Here is a 27,977-nt window from a genome sequence, read left to right as displayed (position 1 = left end):
AAGCAAAACTCCTGTGCTAACGCTCTTATATAGTTTATCTCCTCACATTTAATCCTAACAGCACCCACAAGAGAGGCTCAGAATCGGTAGGGAGAGGTTTCGGACCCGTAAGCCACACTCCACTCCAGACACTAGCTCCTTGGCTAGTATCGCCTTTTCCGGGTCTGCACTCCCGGAAGTCCCGCCCAGGTGAGGGAAGGTTTCCGGAAAGAGTTGACCCGCGGAAAGCCGGAAAAAGACCCGGGACTGGGCCGCTCTAGCGTTCCTTCTCTCTATGGCCGCGCCAATTGACCAGTCGGGAGCGGCAAGGCTCCTCCCCATTGGACGCGCGGCCTCGCTTAGGCGGGCGGCTCGGATTGCGGCGCGCTGATTGGCCGAGGCCACCACGCGGGCGGAGGGGCGGTGCACGCGGCGCACACAGACGGAGGCGGCCGGCTGCGCTCGGGCCGCGAGGAGGCGGCGCATGTGGTCGCTCCGCTCGCTGCTGCTGCTGCGGGCCGCGGCCGGGCGCACCATGTCGCAGGGGCCCGCCCGCCGCCCGCGGCCGCCCAAGGACCCGCTGCGGCACCTGCGCACGCGGGAGAAGCGCGGCCCGTCGTGGGAGCCCGGGGGCCCGAACACCGTGTACCTGCAGGTGGTGGCGGCCGGCGGCCGGGACGCGGGCGCCGCGCTCTACGTTTTCTCCGAGTACAACCGGTCAGTGCGCCGCGCCGGCCCGCGGGTCCCCTTGCCGAGCCGGGCCATCCGGCCTGCGTGCAGCACCGGGGCGCCTGCCTGCGCCTCGCTCCCCCGCTTCACGGTGTGGGTGCCGGGTCCTCGACTCCCTGCATCCTGCGTCTGTGTGGTTCTCGGAGGCCCCAGGGCACTCCACACTTGTGTATGAGCGTTCCCTCCCCAGCCTGGGGCCGAGTGCCCACCTGGAGCTCTCTAGCCGCACCCCGTCCCGTGCTTCCCGACACTCGGGCCCCACAGTTGGCGTGCGGGTTGGGCAGGTCCGCTGGGGCGGTGATGGGGACAGGACCCACCTCGCCCCAGCACTAGCTATACAGGCCCCAGCTCCCTCCCCGCCTCTGCTGAGGAGGGTTCAGACCCAGCGTCCCGGTAGCAGAGATGCAGCCGGTAGCCCAACATGGGTATTTGGTGGTTTCCCCCCTCGGCGTGCGACAAGGCATCTAGACGGTGGCAGAGGTTTTACAGGCTCGAATCTCCTGACTGTCTCCTCCAATGCTCGTTCTCCCAGGTATCTGTTCAACTGTGGGGAAGGCGTCCAGCGACTGATGCAGGAGCACAAGTGAGTCAACATTTTCTTGTGGGGTGGACGTGATTCTGCGGCTTGAGGCAGGAGGGTTTTTAGAGAGGAAGAGAAGGTCCCTGGTCTGTTCCGTCCTCCTTAAATGTTTTCTCTTTCTTAGGCTGAAGGTGTCACGTTTGGACAACATATTCCTGACCCGAATGCACTGGTATAATGTTGGCGGGTTGTGTGGTGAGTGTATTCTTTTTGAGGTCAGAGGTTGCAGGGGAATCTCTAGGATTTTAACCTGCCTTGTCCCCCACCCCCCTTTTATTTGCCAGTCTTTGGAGTCCAGGGGAGCTGGAGTCTTTTATACCAGCCCAGTCCTCTGGGGCAGGTGTGACTCAGAGGAGTAGACTTTTAACGGGGACGCTGCTTTTAGGCGGTACCAGCTGCCTCCTTTATTGAGTCGCTGGACCCGCTCTGGGACGTCACCTGGAGAGTATAGTGGTGGTGATTACAGGAAGTATAATGACCATTGGGACCATCAGCTGCACACAGATGCCCCCTCTCCAGGTCACCCCATTTATGCCCATCAGTTAGGAAGGTCAAGATTGTTTTGCCATCATATTCTGTACGATGTGTGAAGTGGGTGGGAACCAGTCTCACTCCCGGAGCTGAGAGGTGAGCAAGGAGGCGCCCAGGGTGCAGAATTTTTCTGGCCTTCCTTTGACTTGCTGTGATTGTGCAGCCTCCGTACCTCACCTTGGTATCAAGTCCTGCCCGTTTCAGGGGCATTTGAGTGGTGTTTGGTGTCCCTCCAGCCTCTGGCCAGCACCACTTTGCTCTGCACATGGTCCCTAATGACTAGAAGCTGGAATGAGGAGAAAAAGAGCCTGTTAAGTCAGGAGCATGCTTTCTGGCGGCAGTGGCAGGTGATGAGAGATTTGATTTTATTCGTCCTTTTTTAGGAATGATTCTGACTCTAAAGGAAACCGGGCTTCCAAAGTGTGTACTCTCTGGGCCTCCACAACTGGTGAGTCTCTCCTGACTCAGCTGTCAAAGCTGACCCTCCACCCCCATTTTAATGTGAGTAGCAAGCATTTCCATCTTTCCACATCAGTCCTCTGCCCTCCAGAGATAACTGATGGTGGAGTAAACATTTCACCTTTCAAGTGAAAGATGCCTGAGTCCAAAACCTCATTAACCGTGTGATATTGAACAAATTCCTTCCCTTACTCTCAGAGCTGCTTCACCTGTGAAATGGCTCACAGGTGTTAAGGCTCAAATGAGTGCCCGCTCGAGGGAGGGTATAGCTCAAGTGGTAGAGCGCATGCTCAGCACACAAGGGGTCCTGGGTTCAATCCCCAGTACTGCTTCCAAACAGAAATAAATGAATAAACCTGTTTAAAAAAAATGAGATACCAGCTGCAAAGCACTGAGTCACTTTAGGTATTTCACACCAGGTGGGCACAGTATGTGTTAGCTTTTATTTATTTTTTTTACTTGAAGTACAATGTGTCCATTTCTGATGTACAGCACAGTGTCCCAGTCTTGCATATACATACATATATTTTTGTATTTTTTCCATTAAAGGTTATTACAAGATATTGAGTGTAGTTCCCCGTGCTATACAAAGGAAATTTTTTTTAAAGTTATTTTCATGTATAGTGGCTGATATTTGTAAATCTCAGACTCCCAAATTTATCCCCTCCCACCCTCTTTCCCTGGTAACCATAAGATTGTTTTCTAAGTTTGAGAGTCTGTTTCTGTTTTATAGATGAGTTCATAGTGTCCTATTATTTATTTATTAAGCTTCAGACATCTTCCCACCTTCCAAACCCGCTTACTGCACTATTGAGAAGTTGTGTGCACGTTGTTAAAACCACTAAACATAAGGGTTCATTTCCCAGTTCCTGAGATAAAAGGCACCCAGTCTCCAAGCGCTGTAAATTCTGTTTCCAGAGTAACGCCTCACACCCCTCCCCGTGTCTCCTCCTGCAGTCGCTTCTCACGCCCGGGCTGGCCTCCCTGTGATCATCCACCACAGCGGCCGAGTGGCCTTGGTCAAGCATAACTGCAGGCAGGTCCCTTCCATCCTAAAACCCTTGAGGGTCTCCACTGCATTACAATCCAGACCCCTCAGTGTGGCCCCCAGCTCCTGCGGGCCTGGCCCCTGCCTCCCGGGTGTCTGTGCCCCCATCACCCCGCGGGCTGCATGGCTGACTCTCAGCTCTTCCTGAAGCCCCTGACCATCTCAGGGCTTCGTCCATACTCCTCCCCCTGCTCACCCGGCCTGTGTCCTTCTGAACTCGGGGCTCGGCTAACTGGTGTCTGCTCAGGAGCCGCCCCAACTCCCCAGACAGGCTGGAGCCCAGCCTGGTAACCAGTGACTGTCGGTTTGCAGCACACGGGGTGAGGCTGCTGCTAGTTGCCGTTTGTCGCCCCTTGTTTGATCTTTGTCTCCTGCCCTGGATTCCAAGTTTCATGAGGGCAGGGGCCCCATGCACTGCCGACTCCTTGGCGTCTGATGTGGTGGACACTCCTGAGATACTTGTACGGAGGATGTTCAGGATACCTTCTGAGCTGTGTTTGATGTTGGTGCCTTTGCTTCCTCTCATGTCCTTGAATGTGTGGCTGTGGCCTCCATTTGTAACCCTGACTGCTCACTTTTTTATTACTCTTTCGTAGGAGAAGTACCTAGAAGCTATCAAAATATTCTCGGGGCCATTGAAAGGAATAGACCTGGGTATGTGCTTGAGTATGGTGAATTGTCTGCTGTTTCTTTTTTGTGTCCCAGACTCTCACATTAGAATCCGTAAGGGGAGGGCACAGCTCAGTGGTGAAATGCATGCTTGGCATGCACAAGGTCCTGGGTTCGAACCTCCATTTAAAAAAAAAAACACCTAATTGCACCCCCCCCCACAAAAAGTTAAAAAAAAAATCCACATCCATAAAAGTAACTAAACCTTAGAATCCAGTGCTTCATCCATTTGTTTCCACACGCACACCAGCTCAGACTTGAGGGGATGGGCTTGCCGGCCTCCCAGTGCTGCACGTGAGCTTGTGTCTCTTAAGTATCGCTTTGTTTTTTAGCAGGGAGTCACCAGCGATCAGAGCAGGTCTTCTCATTTGGCTGTTGTGAATTTTTTTTTAATATATTTTTATTGAAGTATAGTCTGTTTACAATGTGTCAGTTTCTGGTGTGCAGAACAATACTTCAGTTTTGTAGAAACATACATATATTCGTTTTCATGTTCTTTTTAACCATAAGTTACTGCAAGGTATTGAGTATAGTTCCCTGTGCTCTACAGTATGAACTTGTGTATCTATTTTATATACAGCAGTTAGTATCTGCAAATCTCGAACTCCCAATTTATCCCTTCCCACCCGCTCCCCCCTCCCGTAACCATAAGATTGTTTTCTTTGTGACTCTGTTTCTGTTTAAGTTTGTTGTTTTTTTTTTTTAGATTCCACATATAAGTGATACCATATGCTACTTTTCTTTCTCTTGTTGGCTTACTTCACTTGGAATGATGATCTCTAGCGCCATCCATGTTGCTGCAAATGGCATTATTATTTTTTATGGCTAAGTAGTATTTCATTGTATAAATACACCACAGCCTCTTTGGCCAGTCGTCTGTCGATGGCCTCTCTTAAATATTAATGGCTGATGAAAACACATTTTTTCTTCTTTTCTAAATCTTTTAATTTACTCAGAACTTTTGATTTTCAGTGCAGATTCCCATCAAAGTTCCAGAGCATTTCAGTTGCTTGTGGGTGGTGATCTGGAGGGTGGATTGTCACACAGCACAGTCACTGTCCTGTGGTCTCTCCTGCAGCCGTGCGGCCCCACTCTGCACCAGAGTACAAGGACGACACAATGACCGTGTTCCAGATCCCCATTCACAGTGAGTGTGAGCTGTCGGCCCAGGGCAGGAGGGGCGTGGGTGGAAAGAGAAGCTACAGTAGCACTGGCCCTGTGCGCCTGATTCTGTGTTCTGAGCAGGATGAGTCCATTTAGCTGGGGAATGAAGCATGGTCCCTGCCCTGAGGCCGTGGTAACAGTGGGAACGGCCACGTGAGCGTGCGCATGGTGACAGTGGGCGCGCCACACCCGGCCCTCAGGTCTGCCGGCCACTGTCGGGGTTTATTTGATGATAGGGCTTGGGAGGGGTTTGAGCAGATACACTGTGTTACGAACACCAACGGCAGCCTCGTGGAGGCGTTAGGGGGTCAGAAGGGCTCACGAACCTTCTCAGATCCCAGGGCCAGGTGGTGTGGTCTGGACTTGGAGATGCGGTCTGCAATGAGGTGACTGCCGTGGCTGTGAGAGGCCACGGGCTGTCCTCCGGTCTGGGTTTTCCCCGCTGAGAGAGGAGGGCGGGGTGGTCAGGATGTTTCCTGGGCAGCTCGCGGGTCTGATGCTTGCCACGAGCAGGAGGGGTGCGGGTGGGGGCCCCCAGCCAGGGCCAGAGGGGCCCGGGACCAGGTGTCTTCCACCAGGCCCCTTGCGTGACAGGTCTGTGTGGCGGGTGATGTTAGCCAGTGAGCCGGCCAGCCCCACACTCCCTGTCCACACGCATGGCCAGTCCCTGCCAGTCAGGCTGGGGGCTGAGTGGGGCCTGCAGATGGGGATGATCGAGGCCAGGTGGGGCGGTGACTGGGGGCCTGGCTTCCCCCGCCGGAGCTCGGGCTGTGGCTGTGACTGTCCTGGCGTGGACTGCAACTTGCTCGTTTACCCTGCCACCCAGGTGAACGGATCAGTGGGACACACCAGAGCCCAGAGCGGCTGAGCCCAGAGCGCTCTCCGGACGCTGGATCCGCTAAAGGTGGGTGGCCCGTCCAGGGGTCGTGGTGCCAGGAGTCTCGCCCTGCCTCCTGCTGCTCTGCGTTCCGGTCTTCACTACAGGAAAGCTCTGCTTGCAGGACAGACACTCTCTTCTTGTCTGTTAGGACTCGGCTGTGGGGCGAGTGAGGCTGGTTGTTGTGAAGGTAGCTGCCCCCGGGGCTTTAGGGGCCACCTGCAGCCCTGGGTGGCCCCAAACTTTGGGCTCAGTTTACCCAGAGGAGGGCGTGGCCTGCCGATTGGTTCCCGCAGAGGCTTCTGTGTTTCTCTCTCTATTTGGTACAAAATTACTGTTTCTTTCATTATGCGATACAAACTGTTAGATCTTTACAATTAATTAGAGTCTTTGGATTTTTTTTGCATTCCCATTTCACGTGTAGAAAGTCAGTATCATCCCCAAGTCAAGATCACTTCTTTGTACGTGAACCCATCCGATTTACAGAACTGCACACCCAGAGAGGAAGCTCCCTCGCAGTTAACGTTAGCAGCCCAAGGAAGGTGCGGTGAATTTTTTTGGTTTCTCATGAAGGCAACAGGAATGCAAGTTAATTTTTCATTAGTGCGGAAACTAACTGCCAAGCTGATGAGTCACCTCAGTGAATGGATTTGCCCCTTCCCTTCCAGAAGGACAGCCTACTAGGAATCTGAACTCAGGTTCCAAGAGGAGCTGTATCCGTGCAGCTTGAGGCTGCAGGGGTCAGGGCTGAGCACGGCTGATAAGTCCCTCTCTGTGCCCCGGGGCCGTGTCCACCTGATGGCCCTGATGGCTGGGAAGGGGCCAGCCCTGTGGGCCCCCACCCACGTCGCCTCTGCAGGCTGTAGTTTTTGTGTTTTTCCCACATTATGCTTTTTTGTAAAGCACACCGCAGCATTCTTCCCCCCCCCCTTCTCCACTTCTAGATAAAATGTGTCATTTTTTAAGTGTTTCGCTTGCCGTTCTGAAGTTTTTCTGGTTGGAGTTGTGCGTTTGCGTTTACTCAGATCTTGACAGGAGCAGGAAAGAGAGCAGCCCTGCCTGAGGAGGAACAGGGGCGCTCCTCCGGCCTCGCCCCAGGGCGCTTGTGTCCAGCTGTGTGCGGTCAGCCGAGGTGTTAGACACCTGGGCACCTGCGCGTTCACCGTGTCATGGCTTGCTTTGTTTTTCCTCAGGTGTTGGCCAGAGGACACTTGGCAGGGACCCCTCCTTGGTGGTAGCCTTCGTCTGCAAGGTAAGTGCCTGGCGGTGGCCCCGTGTGTGACGTGACTGGTTTCCGGTGAGTTGAAGGCGGCAGCTCCGAGTCACGTGTGCTCGGAAGAGGCCGACGCCCTGTTTCCCGTGAACCACCTGTGCTTGTACCTTCCAGCCAGAGCTGCTCTGGCGACACGGCTTTGATGTTTGGCTATAATCCTCCCTCTGGGACTTGAGAAATCATTAAAGGCTATTTTTCTGACCTCTTCAGCTCTGTTTTAGTTTATATCATCTCACTGTAGTCGCTAAGCTGCTAACATTGGACTGATTTTAATATTGGCTAGCATTCACAAAGGCCTAGATTGGTAAATTTGAAGTTGGTCAAATTCTATGAAAATGTTATTATTACAGTAAGATATTTTTCAGATCTAATGGCCTGGTTTTAGTGGGGCTTCCCGTTTAAATTTTGTTTTAATAGAATCTCCAACAAACACTTGATAAGTCTTGGGTAAGTTTGGTAGGACTACATTGGTTTTTTTTGTGGGTGTTAATTTTTTTTTAAAGAAATACATTTTATTTAAAATTGACGTGATAAAGTTGATTTTTAAATATATGTGTAATTTTTATCCAAATTTTAACACCAAGTGAAAACAATTACAAAGGTCAGTAGTAATATTAGCTATTAGTTGCAAGATCATTGCCAGTATCAGTCCCAACAACTTAATCAGATCATAAGGTTTATAAAAATTAAGCACTGTTAAAAAAAAGTTAAACACCGTTGCCAAAAGACTTGTTACTTTGGGGGTCTGAATTTTTAGGCAGCAAAATAATCTCTTAAAGCCGTTTCCATGGTGATCTTTGAGTCGCACTAGGTCCTTGCTTAGTCGAGGGTGCAGCTTGACTGGACCCGCGGTGCCACCACTGTCCTGGGAGCCGCGGGCCGTGTCCCCTCCCTGCTGTTGCTGCTGGCACTGCGACCCCTTTGCCGCTTCTGTGAATCTGCTGCTCCTCTGCTGAGGGCTGGGAAGGCGGGAGAGCGAAGCTGGCTCGAGCTCTGGGAGGTGTGGAATGTCAGCTCCTCGCGAGGGCCTGGGCTTTGGGGCCTCCTGCCCGCCACATCCCCGGAGCAGCCCCCTCCAGGGGCTGAGCACGGCCCATGGCGCGGGCGCTGCCTGCCTCGGGCCCGGAGGTGCTGTTCCGCGGTGGAGATGATCCACTCCCCCGTTTCACGGCGTGGGTCTGTGGGCACCGCCGCTCGTCAGTGTCGCCGTCGAAAGGCGTCATCTTGGTTCTGCCACCTGGTGTCAGGGGCACACGCTTAAGCTCTGATTGTTCCTCGGGGATAGAGTTTTCCAAGACGGGAAATTCTAGAATCGTAGTAAGGCTTTAGGACCCAAACTGGAGACTTCGCCCTGAGAGCAGTTCTGTTTCTAAGTGCAGAATGACGACTGCGAGGTTTTGTGGTGCGACTGCTGTTCTCCCTTTTGGCGTAGCGAGAGGATACTGGACGCTTTCAGTTTTAACTTTTCTCTGATATAAAAGCAACAGCACAGCTTTGCGAAATCTGTGAGAAGTAGACGAGAAAGGGCATCTGCACTCACCGCCCTGGCCCTGGCCCTGGCCTGCTGTGTGGCTTCTGGGATCTTTTTGTGTGTGTATGCCCTTGTTTTTAAAACATTTGTTTAGATTCCACCTATAAGTGATACGGCATTTTTCTTTCTCTTTCTGGCCCACTTCACTTAGAATGACCATCTCCAGGTCCATCCATGTTGCTGCAGATAGCATTATTTTATTCTTTTTTCTGGCTGAGTAGTGCTGCATTGTATATATGTACCACATCATTATCCAGTCATCTGTTGATGGACATTTGGGTTGTTTCTATGTCTTGGCTATTGTAAATAGTGCTGCTGTGAACACTGGGGTGTATGTGTCTCTTTGAATTTTATTATTCTCTGGGTATATGCCCAGAAGTGGGATTGCTGGATCACATGGTAAGTCTTTTTAGTTTTTTAAGGACCCTCCATACTGTCCTCCATAGTGGCTGCACCAGTCTACACTCCCACCAGCAGTGTAGGAGGGTTCCTCTTTCTCCACACCCTCTCTAGCATTTATTGTTTGTAGACTTTTAACGATGGCCATTCTGGCTGGTGTGAGGTGGAATCTCATTGTAGTTTTGATCTGCATTTCTCTGACAATTAGCGATGCTGAGCATTTTTTCATGTGCCTTTTGGCCATTTGTCTGTCTTCATTGGAGAATTGCTTGTTTTGGTCTTCTGCCCATTTTTGGATTGGGTTGCTTGGTTTTTTGATATTAAGGTGTATGAGCTGTTTGTATATTTTGGAAATTAGTCCCCTGTCAGTCACATCAATTGCAAATATTTTCTTCCATTCTGTAGGTTGTCTTTTTGTTTTGTTGATGGTATCCTTAGTTGTGCAAAAGCTTTTAAGTTTAATTTGGTCCCATTTGTTAATTTTTGCTTTTACTTCTGTTACTCTAGGAGCTGGTTCAAAGAAAAATATTGGTGTGATTTATGTCACAGTGTTCTGCCTGTGTTTTCCTCTAGAAGTTTTATAGCATCTCTTCTTACGTTTAGGTCTGCAGTCCATTCTGAGTTTGTTTTTGTATGTGGTGTGAGGGAATGTTCTGATCTCATTGTTTTACAAGCAGCTGTCCAGCCTCCCAGCACTGCTTATTGAAGAGACTGTCTTTGCTTCATTGTGTGTATTCTTGCCTCCTTTGTCATAGATTAATTGACCATAAGTGTGGGTTTATTTCTGGACTTTCTATCCTGTTCCGTTGATCTATGTGTCTATTTTTGTGCCAGTACCATCCTGTTTTGATTACTGTAGCTTTGTAGTATAATCTGAAGTCAGGGAGCATGATTCTCCAGCTTCATTCTTCTTTTTCAAGATTGTTTTGGCTGTTTGGGGTTGGTCTTTTCTGTTTCCATATGAATTTTAACATTTTTTGTCACAGCTCTGTGAAGAATGTATTGGTAATTTGATAGGGACTGCACTGAATCTGTAAATTTTAACAATATTGATTCTTCCAATCAAAAAACACAGTGTATCTTTCCATTTGTTTATGTTGTCTTCAGTTTCCTTCATCAGTGTCTTAACAGTTTTCGGCATCCAGGTCTTTTGCCTCCTTGGGTAGATGTATTCCGAGGTGTTTATTCTTTTTGGTGCAGTGGTAAATGGTGTTGTTTGTCTAATCTCCCTTTCTGCTATTTTGTTGGTTAGTGTATAGAAATGCAACTGATTTCTGTATGTTAATTTTGTATCCTGCAAGTTTACCAAATTCCTGATGAGTCCTAGTAGTTTTCTGGTCACTTCTTGAGTGTTTTCTGTGTATAGTATCACATCATCTGCAAACAGTGACAGTTTTACTTCTTCGTTTCCAATTGAGATTCCTTTTATTTCTTACTCTTCTCTGAGTGCTGTGGCTAGGGCTTCCAAAACTATGTTGAATAAAAATGGTGAGAGTGGGCACCCTTGTCTTGTTCCTGATCTCAGTGGGGATGCTTTCAGCCTTCCCCATTAAGTACGACGTTAGCTGCAGGTTTGTCACATGTGGCTTTTATTATGTTGAGGTATGTCTGTCTATGCTCTCTTTCCAGAGAGTTTTGATCATAAATGGATGTTGAATTTTATCAAAAGCTTTTTCTGCACCTATTGAGATGATCATATAGTTTTTATTCAGTTTGTTAATGTGGTGTATCATGCTGATTGATACGCGTATATTGAAAACTCCCTGCTTCCCGGGGACAAATCCCACTTGATCATGGTGTATGATCCTTTTAATGCATTGTTGGAGTTGATTCGCTAGTATTTTGTTGAGGATTTTTGCATCTATATTCATAAGTGATATTGGGCTGTAATTTTCCCTTTTTGTGATATCTTTGGTTTTGGTATCAGAGTGAAGATGGCCTCATAGAATGAGTTTGGAGGTGTTCCTTCCTCTGCAGTTTTTTTGAATAGTTTCAGAAGGATAGGTGTTAACTCTTCTCTAAACATTTGGTGGGATTCACCTGTGAAGCCATCTGATCCTGGACTTCAGTTTGCTGGGAGGTTTTCAGTTACTGATTCAGTTTCAGTGCTGGTGATTGGTCTGTTCACATTGTCTTCCTGGTTCAGTCTTGGCAAACTGTACCTTTCTAAGAAATTGTCCATTTCTTCAATGTTGTTCGTTTTGTTGGCATATAGTTGCTCATCCTCTTGTGATCCCTTGTATGTCTGTGGTGTCGATTGTAACATTTTTCATTTCTGATTTTATTAATTTGGGCCCTCCCTCTTTTTTTCTTGAAGAGTCTGACTAAAGGTTTATCAATTTTGTTTATCTTTTCAAAGTTATCTTTTAGTTTCATTGATCTTTTCTGTTTTTTTAGTCTCTATTTCATTTGTTTCTGCTCTGCTCCTTATGATTTCTTTTCTTATACCAACTTCGGGGTTTATTCTTTCTCCAGCTGCTTTGGGTGTAAGGTTAGGCTGTTTATTTGGCATTTTTCTTGGTTCCTGAGGTAGGCTTGTACCGCTATAGACTTCCCTCAGAACTGCTTTTCATGTGTCCCAGAGGTTTTGGATTGTTGTGTTTTCGTCTCAGTGTTTTTTGATTTCCTCTTTGATTTCTTCTGAGATCCATTGGTGGTTTAGTGGCGCATTGTTTAGCTTCCATGTGTTTGCAGTTTTTGCAGTTTTTCTCATAGGTGATTTCTAACCTTACAGCATTGTGGTTGGAAAAGATGCCTGGTAAGATTTCAGTTTTCTTAAATTTGCTGGGGCTGGCTTTGTGGGCCAGCGTGTGGTTGATTCTCGAGAGTGTTCCACGTGCACCTGAGAAGAACGTGCATTCTGTTGTTTTGGGTGGAATGCTCTAGAGATATGTTAGATCCATCTGGTCTAATGTGTTATTTATTTAGGGCCTGTATTTCCTTATTGGTCTTCTGTCTGGATGATTGACGCAGGAAAAACAGACATGGGGCATGAGGAGGGCTGTGTCCCAGGCCTCGGTTGAGTCCCTGGGGTGCCCCCTGCCAGGTGTGGGTCCTTGGCTTCATGCAGGAAAGAATTCAAGAGCAAGCCACAGTTGAGTAAAGGTTGATTTATTTAGAGAGATACATACTGCATAGGGTGTAGGCTGTTTGAAAAGGCAAGACAAAGGCCATGAGGTGTGGGGTTAGGTGCTAAGGTTAAAGTAAAAGTAGATACACACTCCACAGACAGTGCCGGAGGAGGGAGCGAGAGAGCGGCGTGGCGGTGCCAGCTCTTACGGGCTTGGTAGCCTCGCACCCTACGAGTGGGAGGACTATTCCAGCTGCCCTGGGGAGGGGGCTGCGGTTCCCAGAAACTGGGCCACTGCCCACTTGACCTCTTGTGGTCAGCCTTGGGACTGTCAGGTGCCTGTGGGTGTCTTATTTATCATGCTAATGTGTTATGAGCGTATAATGAAGCTCAAGGTGTACTGGACGTCAAACCTCCTACCATCTTCATCTTCAAGGCCACCTGGGAGTTGAATCTTCCACCATTTTGGTGTCAGTGCTGTCATTCCTTGAACGGCTGTGCCTGCCCCCTCCCCTCCTGTCCCATGTGCCTTGGTGTAAGTGGGGTGTTGAGGTCCCCCACTGTTACTGTGTTGCTGTCGATTTCTCTTTCACGTCTGTTAACAGTTGTCCTACACGGAGGTGCTGCTGTGTTGGGTGCATGTGTGTTTACAGTTGGTGTGTCCTCTTGGGTTGATCCCTTGAGCACTACATAGTGTCCTTCTTTGTCTCTTGTAACAGTCTTTATTTTAAAATCTGTTTTGTCTGATACAAGTATTGCTCCTCCAGCTTTCTTCCGTTTGCATGAAATATCTTTCTCCATCCCCGTACTTGCAGCCCTTACGTGTCTCTAGCTCTGAAGTGGGTCTCTTGTAGACAGCATATATGTGGGTCTTGTTTTTGTATCCATTCAGCCAGGCTGTGTCTTTTGGTTGGAGCATTTAATCCATTTACATTTAAGGTAATTATTGATAGATGTGTTCTTACTGCCATTTTGTTCATTGTTTTGACTTCGTTCTTGTGGGACTCTTTTTTTCCCCTTTCTTTTCTCTTTTCTTGTGCTTTGATGACTGTAGAAGTTCCTTTAGCATTTGTCGTAATGCTGGTCTGGTGGTGCAGAATTCATTTAGCTTTTGTTTATCTGCGAAGCTTTTGATTTCTCTATCAAATCTGAATGCAAGCCTTCCTGGATAGAGGATTCTTGGTTCTAAGTTTTTCCCTTTCATCACTTTAGATATATCGTGCCACTCCCTTCTGGCCTGAAGGGTTTCTGCTGAAAAATCAGCTTATAGCCTTATGGGAGCTTCCTTGTGTGTTATTTGTTGCTTTTCTCTTGCTGATTTTAGTATTTTCTCCATATCATTAATCTCTGTCAGTTTGATGACTGTGTGCCTTGCTGTGCTCCTCTTTGGGTTGATCCTGTGTCGTACTCTCTGCGCTTCCTGGACTTGGGTGACTTTTTCTTTCCCAAGTTACGAAAGTTTTCAATTATTCTCTTTCCAAAAATGTTCTCAGGTTCTCTCTCTCTTCTCTTTCTGGGACCCATGTAACGTGAGCATTAGTGCACTTCACGTTGTCTCAGAGTTCTCTTAAACTATCCTCATTTCTTTTCATTCTTTTTTCTGTTCTGCAGTAGTGATTTCCACTAATCTTCTAGCTCACTGATCCATTCTTCTATCTCATTTAGTCTTTTCTTGGTTCCTTCTAGTGTGCTACTCATTTCAGTGATTTTATTCTTCAACTCTGTTTGGCTCTTCTTTTTATTTTCCAACTCTTTGCTGCAAAGTTCGTTCTGTGCACCTACACTTCTCTTGAGGTCTCTGAACATCTTCACCATCATCACTCTAAACTCTTTTCTCAGATAAATTACCTGTCATCTCATCACTTACTGCTTCTGAGATTTAACCTTATACCTTGTCCTAGAAGATAATCCTCTGCCACCTCGACTTGTCTGTCTTTCTGTTCGTATTTTTAGGTAGGTTAGTTATGTTTCTCAACCTTGGAGAAGTGGCCCTCTGTGGGAGGCGTCCTGTGTGTCCCAGCGGTACAATCCTCTTGTCACCCAGGGGCCAGCCGGTCCTGGTCCCAGTGCCCGTGTTTGTGGATTCCTTCCACAGGCTTTGGGATTGTTGTTTTCTTATGTCTGGTATCTGCCCACTCATGGCTGAGGCTGGACTAGAGGCTTACGTGGGTTTCTGGCAGGAGGAGCTGGTGCCTGCCCACTGCTGGGTGAAGCTCGGTCCTAGACCTCTGGTGGGCAAGGCTGTGTCTAGAGGCCTTTGTGGCTCAGGAAGTCCGCTGACGGGTGGGGCTGTGTTCCCACCCTGTATGTTGGTGGGCCTGAGGCTTCCCTGCAGGCTGTTGGCAGGGCTGGGTCTTGGTGCTAATGATTCAATCAAGATGTCAGCCTCCAGGAAAGCCCCTGTTGATGAACACTCCCGGAATGTCTGCCACCGGCTTTTTTTGTCCCCTGGGTGAGCCACAGCCATCCCCTACCTCCCCAGGAGACCTTTCAAGACCAGCAGCCAGGTCTGGCCCAGGTTCCTATGAAATCACTGCCTCTGCCCTTGGCCCTGGTGCGTGTGAGATTCTGTGTGCGCTTCCCAAGAGAAGGATGTCTCTGTCTCCCCCAGTCCCGTGGGGCTCCTGGAGTTAAGCCCCCCGTCCTTCACAGCCAGATGTCCTGGGCTCTCCCTCTCCCAATGCCGGGGCCCGGGCTGGGGAGCCTGACGTGGGGCTCAGAGCGCTGACTCCTATGGGAGGGCCTCTGTGACTTAATTATTCTTCAGCTTGTGGGTCGCCCACTGGAGGGATGGGGCCCGATTATATAGTGAGCCCGCCCCTCCTACTGTCCTGCTGTGGTTGCCCCTCTGTGTTTCCAGTTGAAGCAGATCCTTTTTGCCAGGCTCTAGGCTTTTTTCTTGATGGCTGTTTAGCAATCGGTTGTGGTTCGGTTGTGGTTCGGTTGTGGTTCTGTTGTGGCGAGGAGAGGCGAGCTTTTCTTTTAGACCACGTGTTCTGGTGAGGTTCCTCGAGCGGTTACTCCACCAGTGCAGGATGATAAAATAATAGTTTTTCTCCCCCAGGTGCCTGAAGGCTACTTTTTATTTGCTATGGAAATGGATTACGTTTTATTAAACGTGTAAGGAGTTAATGTTGGGAAATAAAACAGCATGATTTGAAATCATTCAGCTTTTAGCACTGAACTAATTTCAAAACTAATGATTAAAACCAAGCTTTGTGCTCCTTTCACATTGAAGAAGGACGAGTTGTTCAAACAAGCGAGCATCAGACTAATCCTGAGGATTTCCTGTACTGTTAATAACTTTGGTCACTAAGCTATGTAGTGAATTGGATCTTCAAGCCCCCCCAAAAGACACTTGATTGAATGTTTATTTTAAATCATTTAAAAACATTGTCGGTTGGATATAACGTAAGAGAAAAAATTCGTAGTGTTCTTGTAGGGTTATTCCTGTCATTAGATTCTACTTTACATTTTGTAATGTTAAAATGGATGTGTTTTCCATATATGTTTTCAAAGAACTGCTGAGTTGTGGGCCCGAAAAGATTATAGTGTAAGAGAAATATTTTAATACTTTTAATAAAATGTGCTCTGAAGAATTTTTTATTAAATTGTAAAGAAGAATGTATTCTTAAAAACCTGTGAGAAATTAAAATAGGTTACTCTGCAAAAAAAACAAAACAGAACAAAAACAAAGTTTTGTCATTTGTCCCTGAAGTAACATTTAGTTCTCCTTGTTGCAGCTCCACTTGAGGAAGGGAAGCTTCTTGGTCCTCAGAGCAAAGGAGCTGGGCCTCCCAGTGTGAGTGGTGGGACAAGTGGGGCCTCGCTGGGCATGCCCTGTTCACAGAGCCCCGCCCCTCACCGAGGCCCCGCCTCTTGTTTCAGCGGAACAGCTGCCATCGCGCCCATCATCGCTGCTGTCAAGGATGGGAAAAGTGTCACTTACGAAGGAAGAGAGGTGAGCTACCCTGCTGTCATTGTGTCCGCAGTGCCAGGCGGGGCCTGGCCACTTGGACAGAGTCACTGTTGGCTTTGGGCCTACAGACAGCACTCCTGAGAGCCGTGCACAGCTTGGACTTCATCCCTTAGCTCAGTGATAAAATAGGGTCTCTTGTCTAGACTTGTCCTGCATCAGCACTGATGTGGTGGGGCATTTCTGTAAGTGGTCTCTTCAGGATTTGGGGGTCCTCCTAATAGAATGGATGCTTTGCGTTGTCCTGGAGCTCAGGATAGACCCTGCAAGGATGGACTGGAGGTGCATGGCCCAAAGAAATGACACCACATTGTTACCAAGACGTAAAGATGTTCAGACCAGTGGCCGCAGGCCTGGGAGAGCCATGCACGCCCACTGGGCTGTCGGCTGCTCCAGGTGTGAGATGCTCCCTGCAGGTTAGCCGCCTGCTTGGGGAGCAGAGAGAGCGGGGGAGTGGGAGGTGATGGTCACGCTGGTGCTTCTCAGGAGACTTACGCAGTGTTGACAGTGGACTGGAGGGCCTTGCCCTGTGTCCTCTGAGCTGTGACCGCTCTGGGAGCACACAGCGACCCCAGTGGTTTCACAGATCTTGCCTGAAGAGATCTGCACGCCTCCGGATCCCGGGATCGCTTTTGTCGTGGTGGAGTGTCCAGACAAGGGGTTCATTCAGCCCCTCTGTGAGAATGCCGCCTTCAGGAGGTAAGAGGGTCTCCGGGCTGAGAGGTGGGCGCCAGCACGGCCCAGGAGCCCAGCCCGCACTGACTCGGTCCCTCGCCTGGTCTGCGGCCACCGGGGCTGGGGAGCCCACCGGGCGGGCCGTGCCGAGGACAGCTCCGTCCTGCCAGCAGGATGTCCTTAGTGATGGTGGTTGGTGGGCTGCTTGCTGTCCACAGCCGTGAAGTGGAATCAGAAGGGACTGAAAACCAGAGAGACTAGAAATTACTGGCCAGTCAGAGTTCTAAGTCCTGGACAAGCTCCAGAATTTTGAGTTCTCACTAATGCCCTAGATCATTATTTGGGTTGTTTTTACCTTTTAAAGGAGTTCCCTCCACTTAAACTGTTTTGCATCTACTGAGGTGGGAGGAGGCGTTTAGGACGGTCTTGGCCGAGGGTGGGGTCAGGGGACACTCTCAGCGTGGGGACATCTCAGGACTGGGTCCCGAGGTCGCTCGTCTTCCCTGAGAGGTGGCCCGACCTGCATCTCGGCTTAGGCCTTAGTGGGGTATCTGACCCACAGGGTAGGGTGGAATGTTTTAATTTCTCTCCCACTTTTTTTTTTTTTTGTGGGGAGGTAATTATCTCTCCCATTCTTAATGGTCTGTTCTGGCCATGTTTTTCCTGTCCCTAGTTTTGTGTATCTGCACTTTTTCGCATTTTGTTTTATTCTACTTAGCGCAACAAGTCCCTTTGGGCAGCTACAGCTCTTTTAAGTTAGTGTTAGAAGTTCTTCGCGAGAGCCACCCTGTTCCCTTTTGGGGCCCCTGATGGCGCAGGCTCTGCACTGTAATCCCGCGTGTGATGGCACGTCATGGCACTGTGACACACGAGCTGATGGCCGCGGGCACTGCTGCGTCACCGGCAGGTTCACATCAGGTTTCCATCACAGCCTGCAAACCTGCGCACCTGCTTGTGCTCTTGTTGGGGGAGGGGTGGTAAATTTTTTTTAAAGGGAAAGGAAGGAAACAATATGTCAGTAAGGGACTATCTCGAAACAGTTGAAATTACACGTGATTTTAATTTTTGCACTTGTGTCTCGGCCTTCCTCTGGAAGGGGGTTACCAGAGTCAGGTACAGGGATTTGTTGGAAGAGAGGCCTTGAAAGATGAGGGAGGGTCAGGGAGAGCGAGTGTCCTGCTGGCAGGTCTGAGCCCTGTGACAGGAGTGGGGACGGGAGGAGCCGGCTGTGCTGCAGGGCCCCAAGAGAGGCGGGGCCCGTGGGAAGCCCCAGAGCTGGCCCGGACAGGGGGCGGCCCAGACAGCCTGGCGGGGTGGTGGGTGCAGCCGTGGGCTCACACAGTCCTGCCCCTCACCCCCAGTCCCTGATCTGCATGATGCCCTGAGTTTGTATCACTTCACACAGCAGAGCCCCTGCTTCCTTCCTCCCAGCTACCAAGGAAAGGCTGAAGCCCCCGTGGCCCTGGTGGTTCACATGACTCCGGAGCATGTGCTGCTGGACAGCAGATACCAGCAGTGGATGGAGAGGTAGGGAGCTCGGCCCGAGGACAGAGACCCCTGCACTCCCCCTACTCCATTCAGCGCTGCCTGCTGCCTCCTCTGCCTGAACTCTGGGGGGCCCCACCCTCGTGAAGACAGGCACCACTCAGGGGGCCGTGGACACACGTCCTGCTGGCCTGGTGCTGGTTCCCTGTCAGCTCCTACCCTCCGTGCTCCCTGCCTCTGCTGGTGATGCTGTGTACGTCCTAACAGGAGTCGTGGGTGTGGAGCAGAAGCTGCAGTGTGCTGAGCCCTCGCTGCCCGTCAGGCGGCTTTAACACTCCTCGCTCTCTCCCATCTTCCAGTGACCCACACCAGTGACGGGGAGGGTGGGTCCCACTCCTGGCTTTGTTGGCCGAGGCCAGTCAGGGGTGGGGGAGGGAGTTTCTGGGGTTGTACACAGGGCGCGAGGTGACAGTGTGGGGTGTTCTCTTCACCCCTCCCTTGGCGGCTCCCCTTTACTGACCTCGGTCTCTTCCTTTGGGGTCTGAATCCTCACATCCATCACCTATTTTCCTCTGATTCTGCCTTTCCTTCCATCCGTGCTCCTGTGTCTCCGAGTCCCCACCTGAGGGCTCCTAATATCGAAATTTTCCTTGTCTTTACCCATATTCTTTCCAACAGGCCCCAAGGCGTTTGGGTCTGGAGAGACTCCGGACTTTGAGACGGGGAGCGGGGCTGAGCTTGGCCACACAGGGCTGTCTCCGGATGGGTTGCCTATTCTCTTGAATGCTTCCAGCTGCCTTACGGCCCCGGTCCCGGTGCTGCCCCTTCAGCAGGAGTGCCCCCAGAAGGATGCTATGCTGACTGTCTGTTGTCTTAGATTCGGGCCCGACACCCAGCACCTGGTCCTGAACGAGAACTGCACGTCGGTCCACAACCTCCGCAGCCACCGGATCCAGGCGCAGCTCAACCTCATCCACCCTGACATCTTCCCCGCGCTCGCCAGCTTCTGCCCGCAGGTAGCATCTGCGGCCACGGCTCCAGCCCCACCGGCAGCATTGCCCTCTGCCTCCCGCCCACGAGCGTGGCTCTGTCTCTTGCAGGAAGGGAGCACCGCGGCCGGTGTGCCCACGGTCCGGGGCGAGTGTCTGCTCAAGTACCAGCTGCGGCCCCGGCGGGAGTGGCAGAGGTCCGTGTGGCGTGGGCTTTAGGCGAAGGGCCGGGGGTCTGTGTCTTGGGCTCTGCCAGCCTTGTGGTCCCTGTCGCAGCTCAGCCACAGATGATACGTAGTGAACAGAGTGGCCGCGTCTGGGGGAGACGGTCCCCTGGGCAGGCCGATTCTCGCCTGGGCGGGGGAGAAGGGGCAGCTTCTATCCTTTCTAAGGGAGTTTTCCCTGAGGACAGCCACATGCTCGTTGTTTTACAACATGGAAAGTAAGTGTGGGATGAGGACTACCCACAGTCCCGTCACCCTGCAGCGAGGGCTGCTGACGTGTGTGCTTTTAAACTTGGAGCACATGGGGTGTCCCCCCTGCATCGTGTTGAGGTGTCCTTGGCATTCCCGATAGGGGTGTTTGCTCATTTTCAACTTTTTGCTATTAACGAGAAGGTAAGTATCTCACACGTAAACCTGTGAGTAGAATTCTGTTCCCTTGTGCTGATGCTTAGCCGTGGGGTCCCAGGTCAGAGCGGCACTGCTTCAGGGACCTGATAAACTAAGTTGCTGCTTGGACAGGTGCTTACTGCCTGCATCTTTGGTTTTTAAAATCTGAATAATTACAAGCGTCCTTTCTGGCTCGTAGTGTCTGTGTTAGAATACACCATGTTCTAGACTGTGGCTGGCTGTCTCGTGCTGTTGTGTTTCCCCCTCCCCCGGCCCCAGGGGATGCTGGTGGCTACTGGTGTCCAGTGAGAGGTCAGGGAGGCTGTGTAGGCCCCGCCCCCGGCCCCAGCAGTGCCAGGTCGTCCCACTCTGAGCTGAGAGGTTCCGAGTTGCTTGAACTGTTCTGAACTGGCGCCGAGACCCACTGAGCTGGGGAAGGCTCTGCGAGGTGGGAGAACAGAGCTGCCCCAGGTCAGGCTCCTAGTCTTCAGTCTTGATTTCAAAGCACTTTCTGCAGACGGTCCCCAAGGGTTGATTCTGGAGAACTGAGGTGCTTGCTGGAGGCCACCTGCTCCCTTGCGTCACCTGAGATGCCTTCCTCCCTGCAGGGATGCTGTTATGACGTGCAGTCCTGAGGAATTCATAGCCGAGGCCCTGGAGCTGCCCAACTTCCAGGAGAGCGTGCAGGAGTACCGGAGGGCGGTGCAGGACAGCCCGGCCCCAGCAGGTGAGCCGACCAGGACTGCCTCTCTCCTGCCCGCTGTCCTCCTGCAGACCTGGGCACAGCACTGCACGGAGTGTCAGCCTGGCCCCCTCCAACGCGCTGTAATTGTTTAAGGGGCTTCTCTGTTCGCTGCTCAATCACCAGGGCTTGCCCCCACCTACACAGTTAGATTGGAACATGAGGTGACAGGGCCTAGCTCTCTTATGAGAGACAAGCTGAGCTGAGTACGGCAGTGCTGGGACCTCCTGCGAAACTCTGGACACAACTCGGGGTGCGGACACTTGGGGTCTAGTCCTGGCTTTGCTGATAAGGATCCACGGAAGATCCTGGCCACGTCACTCACCTGTGGGGCCTTCACTGCCCCATCAGGAGGAGCAGCTCGGGGAACTTCGTGGCCTCTTTCCCAGTGTTACTTTCAGCTAACGAATGATGTAGAGGTGGGTTTCAGGTTTAATCCTGTCAGCACCAGGCACCACCTGTGTTCCCGCAAGATGCCTTCCCTGGCTGTACTTGCCTCGGTTTGCATGTTGAAGGTCCACTTAGGTCATACCTGCACAGTCACACCTGGGGCCGCGGGAGGGGCCTAGGCCTCAGAAACATCACGTCTCCCTGAGTGAATCCCAGCTCTGCCTCTTCCCCTCTGGAGAGCTGACCCTCTGCGCCCGCCTTGTCCCCTGTGAAGTAGGGCGTCTCCTCCCCACGGGGCTATGTGGGCCTGGTGTTAAGGCCGGTGCGGGGTGGACGCCAGCCTCTGCTCTCCTCCCTGGGCAGCCAGCCCCTCTCCTCGGCCCTTACGCGAGGACCTTGGCCAGGTCGGGCCACCCACGCCCTGGGAAGCTGCACTTCCTCGTCTCGTGGCCAGATGCTGGCTCCCGGAAGACACGAGCTCTTTGATGTGGGTTTTTATTTTGAGAATAGAGGAGTGTATTAGGCTGCACTGCCGTAGACAGCTGCGGGCCACAGACGCGAGGTGCCCGTGTGAGCCCGTGTGTTTCTCCACAGAGGAGAGAAGTCAGTACCCAGAAGTCGTCTTCCTGGGAACAGGGTCCGCGATCCCCATGAAGATTCGGAATGTCAGCTCCACGCTTGTCAACATCAGGTGTGGCTCCTCAGCAGGAGGCCTTCGGCCCGGGAGCGGCCGGTTCTCTAAATGCGCCTGGGGCCCCGCGCCACCAGGTCACTAGCCGGTGCCGCAGGCGAGAGCCTGGAGGCTGCTCTTGGCCAGAGCGCCCGGGCAAGGGGGCGGGTGATACGCTGTCTTCTGGCTGCAGTAGCTCACTTGGACTTGGGGGAGTTGCCGGAGCTGGTGACCCTTTCTGTCTCGTCTCTGCATAAATTAGTGACCTGCTGTGTGCCCCCTCTCGCGGAGAAAAGATCTTAGTTCTCACGTTAACCCTGTGAGGGAGTGGCTGACCAGCCCCCATCTCCTGCCCGCCGGTGCTCCGGGTCCTGGGCCCCCGCAGCCGGGGGTGGTGAGCTCTGTGTCACACGGCCCCCTTCGCACACGGTACCGCCGTGTGAAGTGGCTTCCGGGTTTCTGCACTTGTTCTGTGCTCAGCCCCTTGACTGGACAGTTTTCAGTTGGGTTTGCTAGATGGACCGAGGGTGCCGGGAAACGGGTCTGCAAAGGAAGCCAAGCCACCAAGTTCCAGGCTCGATTTTAAGTTTTGCTTTGTCCCCTTGATGCTGGTGGTGGATGGTAACAACCAACTAACGCATTGAACATGCACAGCATTTACCCTCCGCCGGTACCAGAAACCATGGGTGTGGGATGTGTTTCTCTTGTGACGGAGGAATGTCCCTGAAGTGGCTCCAGCCTTTCCTAGAGCGCAGACCTCAGTGAAGACAGCCCCCGGGGCGGGGTGGCCCTGGGCTGCCCTCCCTGCTCAGGTTCCCTCTCGTGTCAGGGTTTCTCCCAGGGGAGGGATTGGAAGGCCCGAGGGAGCCGAGCTCTCACCAGCCAGAGCCCCGAGTGGCCGTGGGGGGGCGACACCAGCTCCTGGCCTGTGCACTGGGCGAGCGAACGCAGGGCCGTCCGGCAGCAGCAGAGGTGGCTGCCACGTTCAGTCCAACGGGACAGTCCTAAGTTCTGAGCGTTCGCACCCTCTCAGAAGCATCTTTTGGGCCCCCAGCATCTGTGCAGCTCTGGGCCCTCCCTATGTGCCCCTCAGCGCTGGGGTCCCGTGGGCCGGCTGCGGTCGCCCTCAGTTCCTGCACATTCCTCAGGGAAGAGCCCGAGACGTTGCAGGAGGTGGTGCCCGGCGGCACCTGCTTGCCTGAGATGAGACCGTCTCGCCCCCTCATCCCCCACAGCCCCGACACGTCTCTGCTGCTGGACTGCGGTGAAGGCACATTTGGGCAGCTGTGCCGCCACTATGGGGAAGACGTGGACCGCGTCCTGGGCGCCCTCGCTGCCGTGTTCGTGTCCCACCTGCATGCGGATCACCACACGGTGAGGACCCCCTGTCCCCACACCCACCTGAGCCTGGCTGTGCCACCTGGCCGGGCGCTGGTCTCTTAGAAAGCCCAGGTGAGTGAGTGTCCTGTGGCGCAGGGCCCCTTGGGCTGCTCTGAGCAGACCCTACCCAGAGGTGGGAGGCTGGTCTAGGGGCCACTGGGTGGTTGGTGTTGGAGGGATGGTGGCCGATCGAGAGCCGGGGACCCAGTGTAGGAGTCGGGTGTGGACGTGGCTGACTGTGCTCCCCTCCTTCCCAGGGCTTGTTAAACATCTTGCTGCAGAGGGAGCGAGCTTTGGTGAGTTGGGCCTTGATTTTATTGTTGTCTTGAGTTTCCTTGGATGACACACAGCCATATGCCTCTTGCTCCAAACTGTGTTTTTACGGAGCCACCTGCCGTGGACTCGGCACTCTGACTTCACCGTTTCAGACATCCCTGGGAAAGCCGCTCCGCCCTCTGCTCGTGGTCGCCCCCACCCAGCTCAAGGCCTGGCTCCAGCAGTACCACAACCAGTGCCAGGAGGTCCTGCATCATGTCAGGTGAGCATCCGTGTGGCCCGACCCACAGGGCTGCAGTCCTCCGCGGGCGCCAGCTCCAGGCAGGTACCCGGGCAGCTCGTGACGCCCCCTGGCGACCTTTCCCTCAGCGTGGCCGCTGATGGTAGAGGAGCCTCGAGTCAAAACCTGTCAGACGGTTCCCGCTTTTAAGTGCTCCTTTTCTTTGACACACTCCTCAGCCCCCTTTTCAGTTCCATTCCTGAATGGTGGCTGCTCAAGGACCATCCACACCAGGAGCCGGCTGCTGGGTCCTCACTGTGGCTTTGGGTTTTGGTTCGACTCTTAGCAGACTACTCTTTGCTGTCTCAGTGACTGATTTAAATTGTGTTTTTTAATAACGATGACTTTCAGTCTCTCTAGCTAGACTTGAACTTCAAATTTAAACATTTGGGGTTTTTCTTTTTTTAACTTCTGAATGTTTTTTCTTAGTGTTATTCCTGCCAAATGCCTTCAGAAAGGAGCCGAGGTCTCCAACCCCGAAGTTGAAAGGTTGATTAGCTCGCTGCTGGGAGCATGTGACTTGGCGGAGGTAGGGGTGTTCCCAGGGCGGGAGGGCAGGTGGGGTGCGGGGAACAGGCCTCAGAGCCGCACACCTGCTCCTCCAGTTTCAGACCTGCCTCGTCCGGCACTGCAAGCACGCGTTCGGCTGTGCTCTGGTCCACTCGTCTGGCTGGAAAGTGGTCTACTCAGGGGACACCATGCCCTGTGAGGCTCTGGTCCAGATGGGTGAGTAGGGGCAGCCGCCTCTGGCTGTCACCCTGACACGCAAGTGCGTCATGGGGCCCTGGGTGGGGAGCTCTCTGGACACCTGTGCGTCTTCTCCAGGGAAGGACGCCACCCTCCTGATCCACGAGGCCACGCTGGAAGACGGTCTGGAAGAGGAAGCCGCGGAAAAGACACACAGGTAGCAGAGCCCACGTCACCTGCTCGGTCCCTCTCCACGGTGACACTGAGCATCCTGAGGCCTCCAGGGACACAGGGCCGGCCTGCTTCTCACCAAAGGCCATGGGGGCTTCTGTCCCGGGCAGTGCTCTCCTGGGCCTCCGCCTGCTTCTGCAGAGCTCTCTGGGCAAGGCGCTGCAGGATGCAGGCTCCTGAAAGAACGGGAAATCCGCCCCAACAAGCTGAGAGCCTGGCGGGGGGCGGGATCCTGGGCTCTTCAAGGAGAGTGTCGTCCCAGGTGAAGAGCCCTCACCGGTGGGAGGTCTGACAGCTGGCACTGAGCCTGGGCTTCACGGGGGGGCGGTGGGAGGAATCTGGCTCTTGGGTGGGTTTGTGGCAGTGACATGGACGCTTCCAGCCCCCTGGCTGCCCGAGTGGGGTCTGTGCAGTGCCCTCCTTGGGGGTCCCGCCCTCTGCTGAGCTTCAGCCTTGGTCCGACCCTTTCTTTGCAGCACGACCTCCCAGGCGATCAGCGTGGGGATGCGCATGAAGGCGGAGTTCATCATGCTGAATCACTTCAGCCAGCGCTATGCCAAGGTCCCGGTCTTCAGCCCTGACTTCAATGAGAAAGTTGGAATCGCCTTTGACCACATGAAGGTAGGTTCCAGCAGGGTGGGGCGGGGACGCCCTCCATCCACATGCAGGCAGCCAGGCTCGGGCCGGCACAGGGCCTTCTGGACAGACGTCGGTGTCCGGCCTCTGGAGAGAGTCCACTGAGAGCCTCTGAGGCCCAGTCCGTCCCCACAGTGAGGCCGTCTGAACCCCTCCTCTGCAGTAAAGCTGGTCCCGGCCCCTCAGAATGAAGGAGGGGCAGGTGGGGGAGCCTCAGGAGCCTGGTGTTCCTCCTGGGGTGCATCTCCTCTCCTGAGCCCAGGCCTGGGAGGGCGTCTCCGCCCCTCTGGTGCGAGTGCGCGGTTTCCTCCCTCCAGCCTCTCTGAGGCGTGTCCTCGTCTGTCTTGCCTCGTAGGTCAGCCTGGGAGACTTCCCGACGGTGCCCAAGCTGATGGCACCGCTCAAGGCCCTGTTCGCTGGCGACATCGAGGAGATGGAGGGGCGCAGGGAGAAGCGGGAGCTGAGGCTGGTGCGGGCGGCCCTCCTGGCCCAGCAGCCGGACGGGGGCCCCCAGCAGAAACGGGCCCCTGTAGAGCAGCCCCAGAGCCCCCTGAGCAAGAAGGTCAAGGTGCAGTAGCGATGCAGGTGGCCTGAAGATGGGCTGAGGCTCCAGGCTGGGACTGATCGGTGGAGAACGGCCACGCTGGCTTGGCAGACGTCGCCTGGAGAACCGGGGCGCACTCGCAGCTGGCCAGCCCGCCCCCGGGGGCGCTGGGCCGTGGGTGTGAAGGCGCCGAAGTGAAGAGTCCATCTGGAACCTGAGCACTTTGCTTCGTCCTGGTGCCACCGCTGAGCCAGAGTCGCCACGTCACGCTGCCAGGTACCCAGTGTCCCCAGAGCCGCCTCCCCTCAGCAGCGGCTCCGGGAACGTAAGCCTTCCCGTTGCTCGGGGCTGTAACGAGACAAGACTCACTCACCGGCGTCTGGCGTGTCGGGACCTCGTGGGCGGGCTGCTTCATCCTCCCTGGATTCAACAACAGAGGTGAGGGGCTGAAAATTGAGTTTTCAAAGATGCAGCTCACATTTGCGTAGTCTTCCCTCCTGCCACCCAGAGAATGTAAGCTGTAACATCTCAGGCGCTGAGAGACACAGACCGAGGACGGGACTGGCCGTGACCTCGAGTTTCCTCGAGTCCCGCGTCCCCGCGAGCTTGTTAGTAAAACAGGAAGCTAGGCCACGCTCAGGGATAATAAATCTATTTTAATAACATTACTTTTGACAACTATTTGTACATGTATTTAAAGGTAACTTCCAACCCCCAGGCTCCATGACAAATTGGGTGCAGAACACGCCCTGCCAGGAAGCGAGCACAGCCATTCACGGCAACAGGCTGCAAATCCCACAGTCGGAGGAGGGTTATTTTTACACTCTGTTGGGAAAAATAACGAAGCATTTAAATTTCTCATTGTACACCTGTACAGTGATTGAGATTGAATGGCTCAAATTAAACAAATATAGATTTCATATATACAAATATTATATCACGTATAGGTCTGTCATATCTATGGTAGAGGGTGGGATTGTAAGGTTGGACTCTGCATGCAAGACCCGAATCTGTTTCTCGCTCCCTTAGTCCCCAGGGTGACCAGGCTCCCCAGTGCCCTCTCGGCCCCCCTCTCTGAGAGTGGATGTGACTTGTGGAATGGAGGAGTGAAGCCCTCCACGCCACAGGGCGCCAGCCTGGTTTCACCTTCCCCGTGCTTTGGGTAACAGAATTATTGCTATTCACTTGTGACCTCCAGAAAGAAGAGGCCACTCCTGGACCCCCTGCACTCAGGGCCCTGGGTGCCTGCCCCTGGGATCTTAGGGTGGGGGCAATTGCTGAGTGACAGCTAATGCTCGGGGGAGGCATGGGCGCTACCTTCGGACCCTCCAGACACTCAAGATCACTTTTCAAATTCACAAATATAAAACAATAAGATAATAAAGGGAGCTCCAGCCCACACTGTGGAGAAGCAAGACAAATTTCATTTTAGCCATTTACTGTAGAGTCCACAGGTTAAGGTTCACCCTGGCCGGCCTCCCCCCTCTACACCACCAGGCTGACCACGCGGGACTCAACCTTGGCCATCAGTGCAGGTGGCAGGCAGCCCCTGGTCTGGACCCTCCACACCCCACCCTGCAGAGGATGTCACTGACCAGCAAGGCCTTGGACAGAGAGGGTGGTCGCTTGGCGTGGAGGCCGAAAGTGGATCAAAATAGGCACAAAGTCAAAGGCAAAGATCAAACAAAAGGCCAGTTACCACCCAGAGGGAACGAGGAAGACCTGCACCAGCGACACGTGCCACACGGGTTTCTGCAGAAGTCCGACCTCGCGCTGGCAGTGACGGGGAGGAGCCAACGGAGGTGGGGCGGGCGGGCGGCCGGGGCTGTATGTACACGCGCGTCGGGTCAGAGGGCTGTGCTCTCAGACTCCTCCTCCGAGTCCCTCTTCTCGGCCGCCGAGTGTCGTCGCACGTGCTCCAGGGGACTCAGGCGCAGCGTCGAGCCCAGCTCTACGTGGATGGAGGGGACGTCAAAGTGGACGAGATCTGGAAGGTGGCAGAGAGCTGGCTGAAAGGGGTTCCGGCCTGGGGTGGCATAGTCACTGAAGGGCCAGCTGTGTAGGGGCCTACTGCAGGGGCAGCGTAGCGCCTCCAC

At 53.0% G+C, this 27,977-nt stretch overlaps 2 protein-coding genes across 4 annotated transcripts in view; one reads left to right on the top strand and one right to left on the bottom strand.

The window, feature by feature from the left end:
* Positions 1 to 395: 395 nt before the first annotated feature.
* Positions 396 to 26,549, top strand: ELAC2 (elaC ribonuclease Z 2). Its single transcript, XM_072938399.1, has 24 exons — positions 396 to 696; positions 1,241 to 1,291; positions 1,413 to 1,483; positions 2,203 to 2,267; positions 3,923 to 3,980; positions 5,074 to 5,142; positions 5,986 to 6,063; positions 7,230 to 7,288; positions 16,053 to 16,111; positions 16,198 to 16,270; positions 16,872 to 16,984; positions 18,392 to 18,487; positions 19,323 to 19,461; positions 19,546 to 19,631; positions 20,654 to 20,772; positions 21,772 to 21,868; positions 23,083 to 23,221; positions 23,485 to 23,523; positions 23,656 to 23,765; positions 24,213 to 24,312; positions 24,389 to 24,509; positions 24,609 to 24,687; positions 25,178 to 25,322; positions 25,693 to 26,549. Exons 1-24 carry the CDS (start codon positions 464 to 466, stop codon positions 25,912 to 25,914), a joined length of 2,421 nt encoding a protein of 806 aa, XP_072794500.1. The 5' UTR covers positions 396 to 463; the 3' UTR covers positions 25,915 to 26,549.
* Positions 26,518 to 27,977, bottom strand: part of ARHGAP44 (Rho GTPase activating protein 44) — a 105,440-nt gene continuing 103,980 nt past the window's right edge. For 2 of the 3 annotated variants that reach the window (XM_072938397.1, XM_072938398.1), the window contains one exon: positions 26,518 to 27,868. In XM_072938397.1, the coding sequence (XP_072794498.1) occupies positions 27,729 to 27,868 (140 nt within the window). In that variant the 3' untranslated portion in view covers positions 26,518 to 27,728. The remainder of the gene's footprint in view (positions 27,869 to 27,977) is intronic. The other variant, XR_012059437.1, reaches the window with a different exon arrangement.

Source organism: Vicugna pacos, chromosome 16, assembly GCF_048564905.1.
Source record: "Vicugna pacos chromosome 16, VicPac4, whole genome shotgun sequence".
Classification (NCBI taxonomy): Eukaryota; Metazoa; Chordata; class Mammalia; order Artiodactyla; family Camelidae; genus Vicugna; species Vicugna pacos.
This window is presented reverse-complemented; position numbering and strand designations above follow the sequence as displayed.

Excerpts from the sequence above, each read along its gene's own strand:
- ELAC2 (XM_072938399.1), top strand. The coding sequence starts at position 464 with ATGTGGTCGCTCCGCTCGCTGCTGCTGCTGCGGGCCGCGGCCGGGCGC. Across the intron at positions 20,773-21,771 it reads GGACAGCCCGGCCCCAGCAG|AGGAGAGAAGTCAGTACCCA; the intron begins GTGAGCCGACCA and ends GTTTCTCCACAG. Across the intron at positions 23,766-24,212 it reads GAGGTCCTGCATCATGTCAG|TGTTATTCCTGCCAAATGCC; the intron begins GTGAGCATCCGT and ends GTTTTTTCTTAG.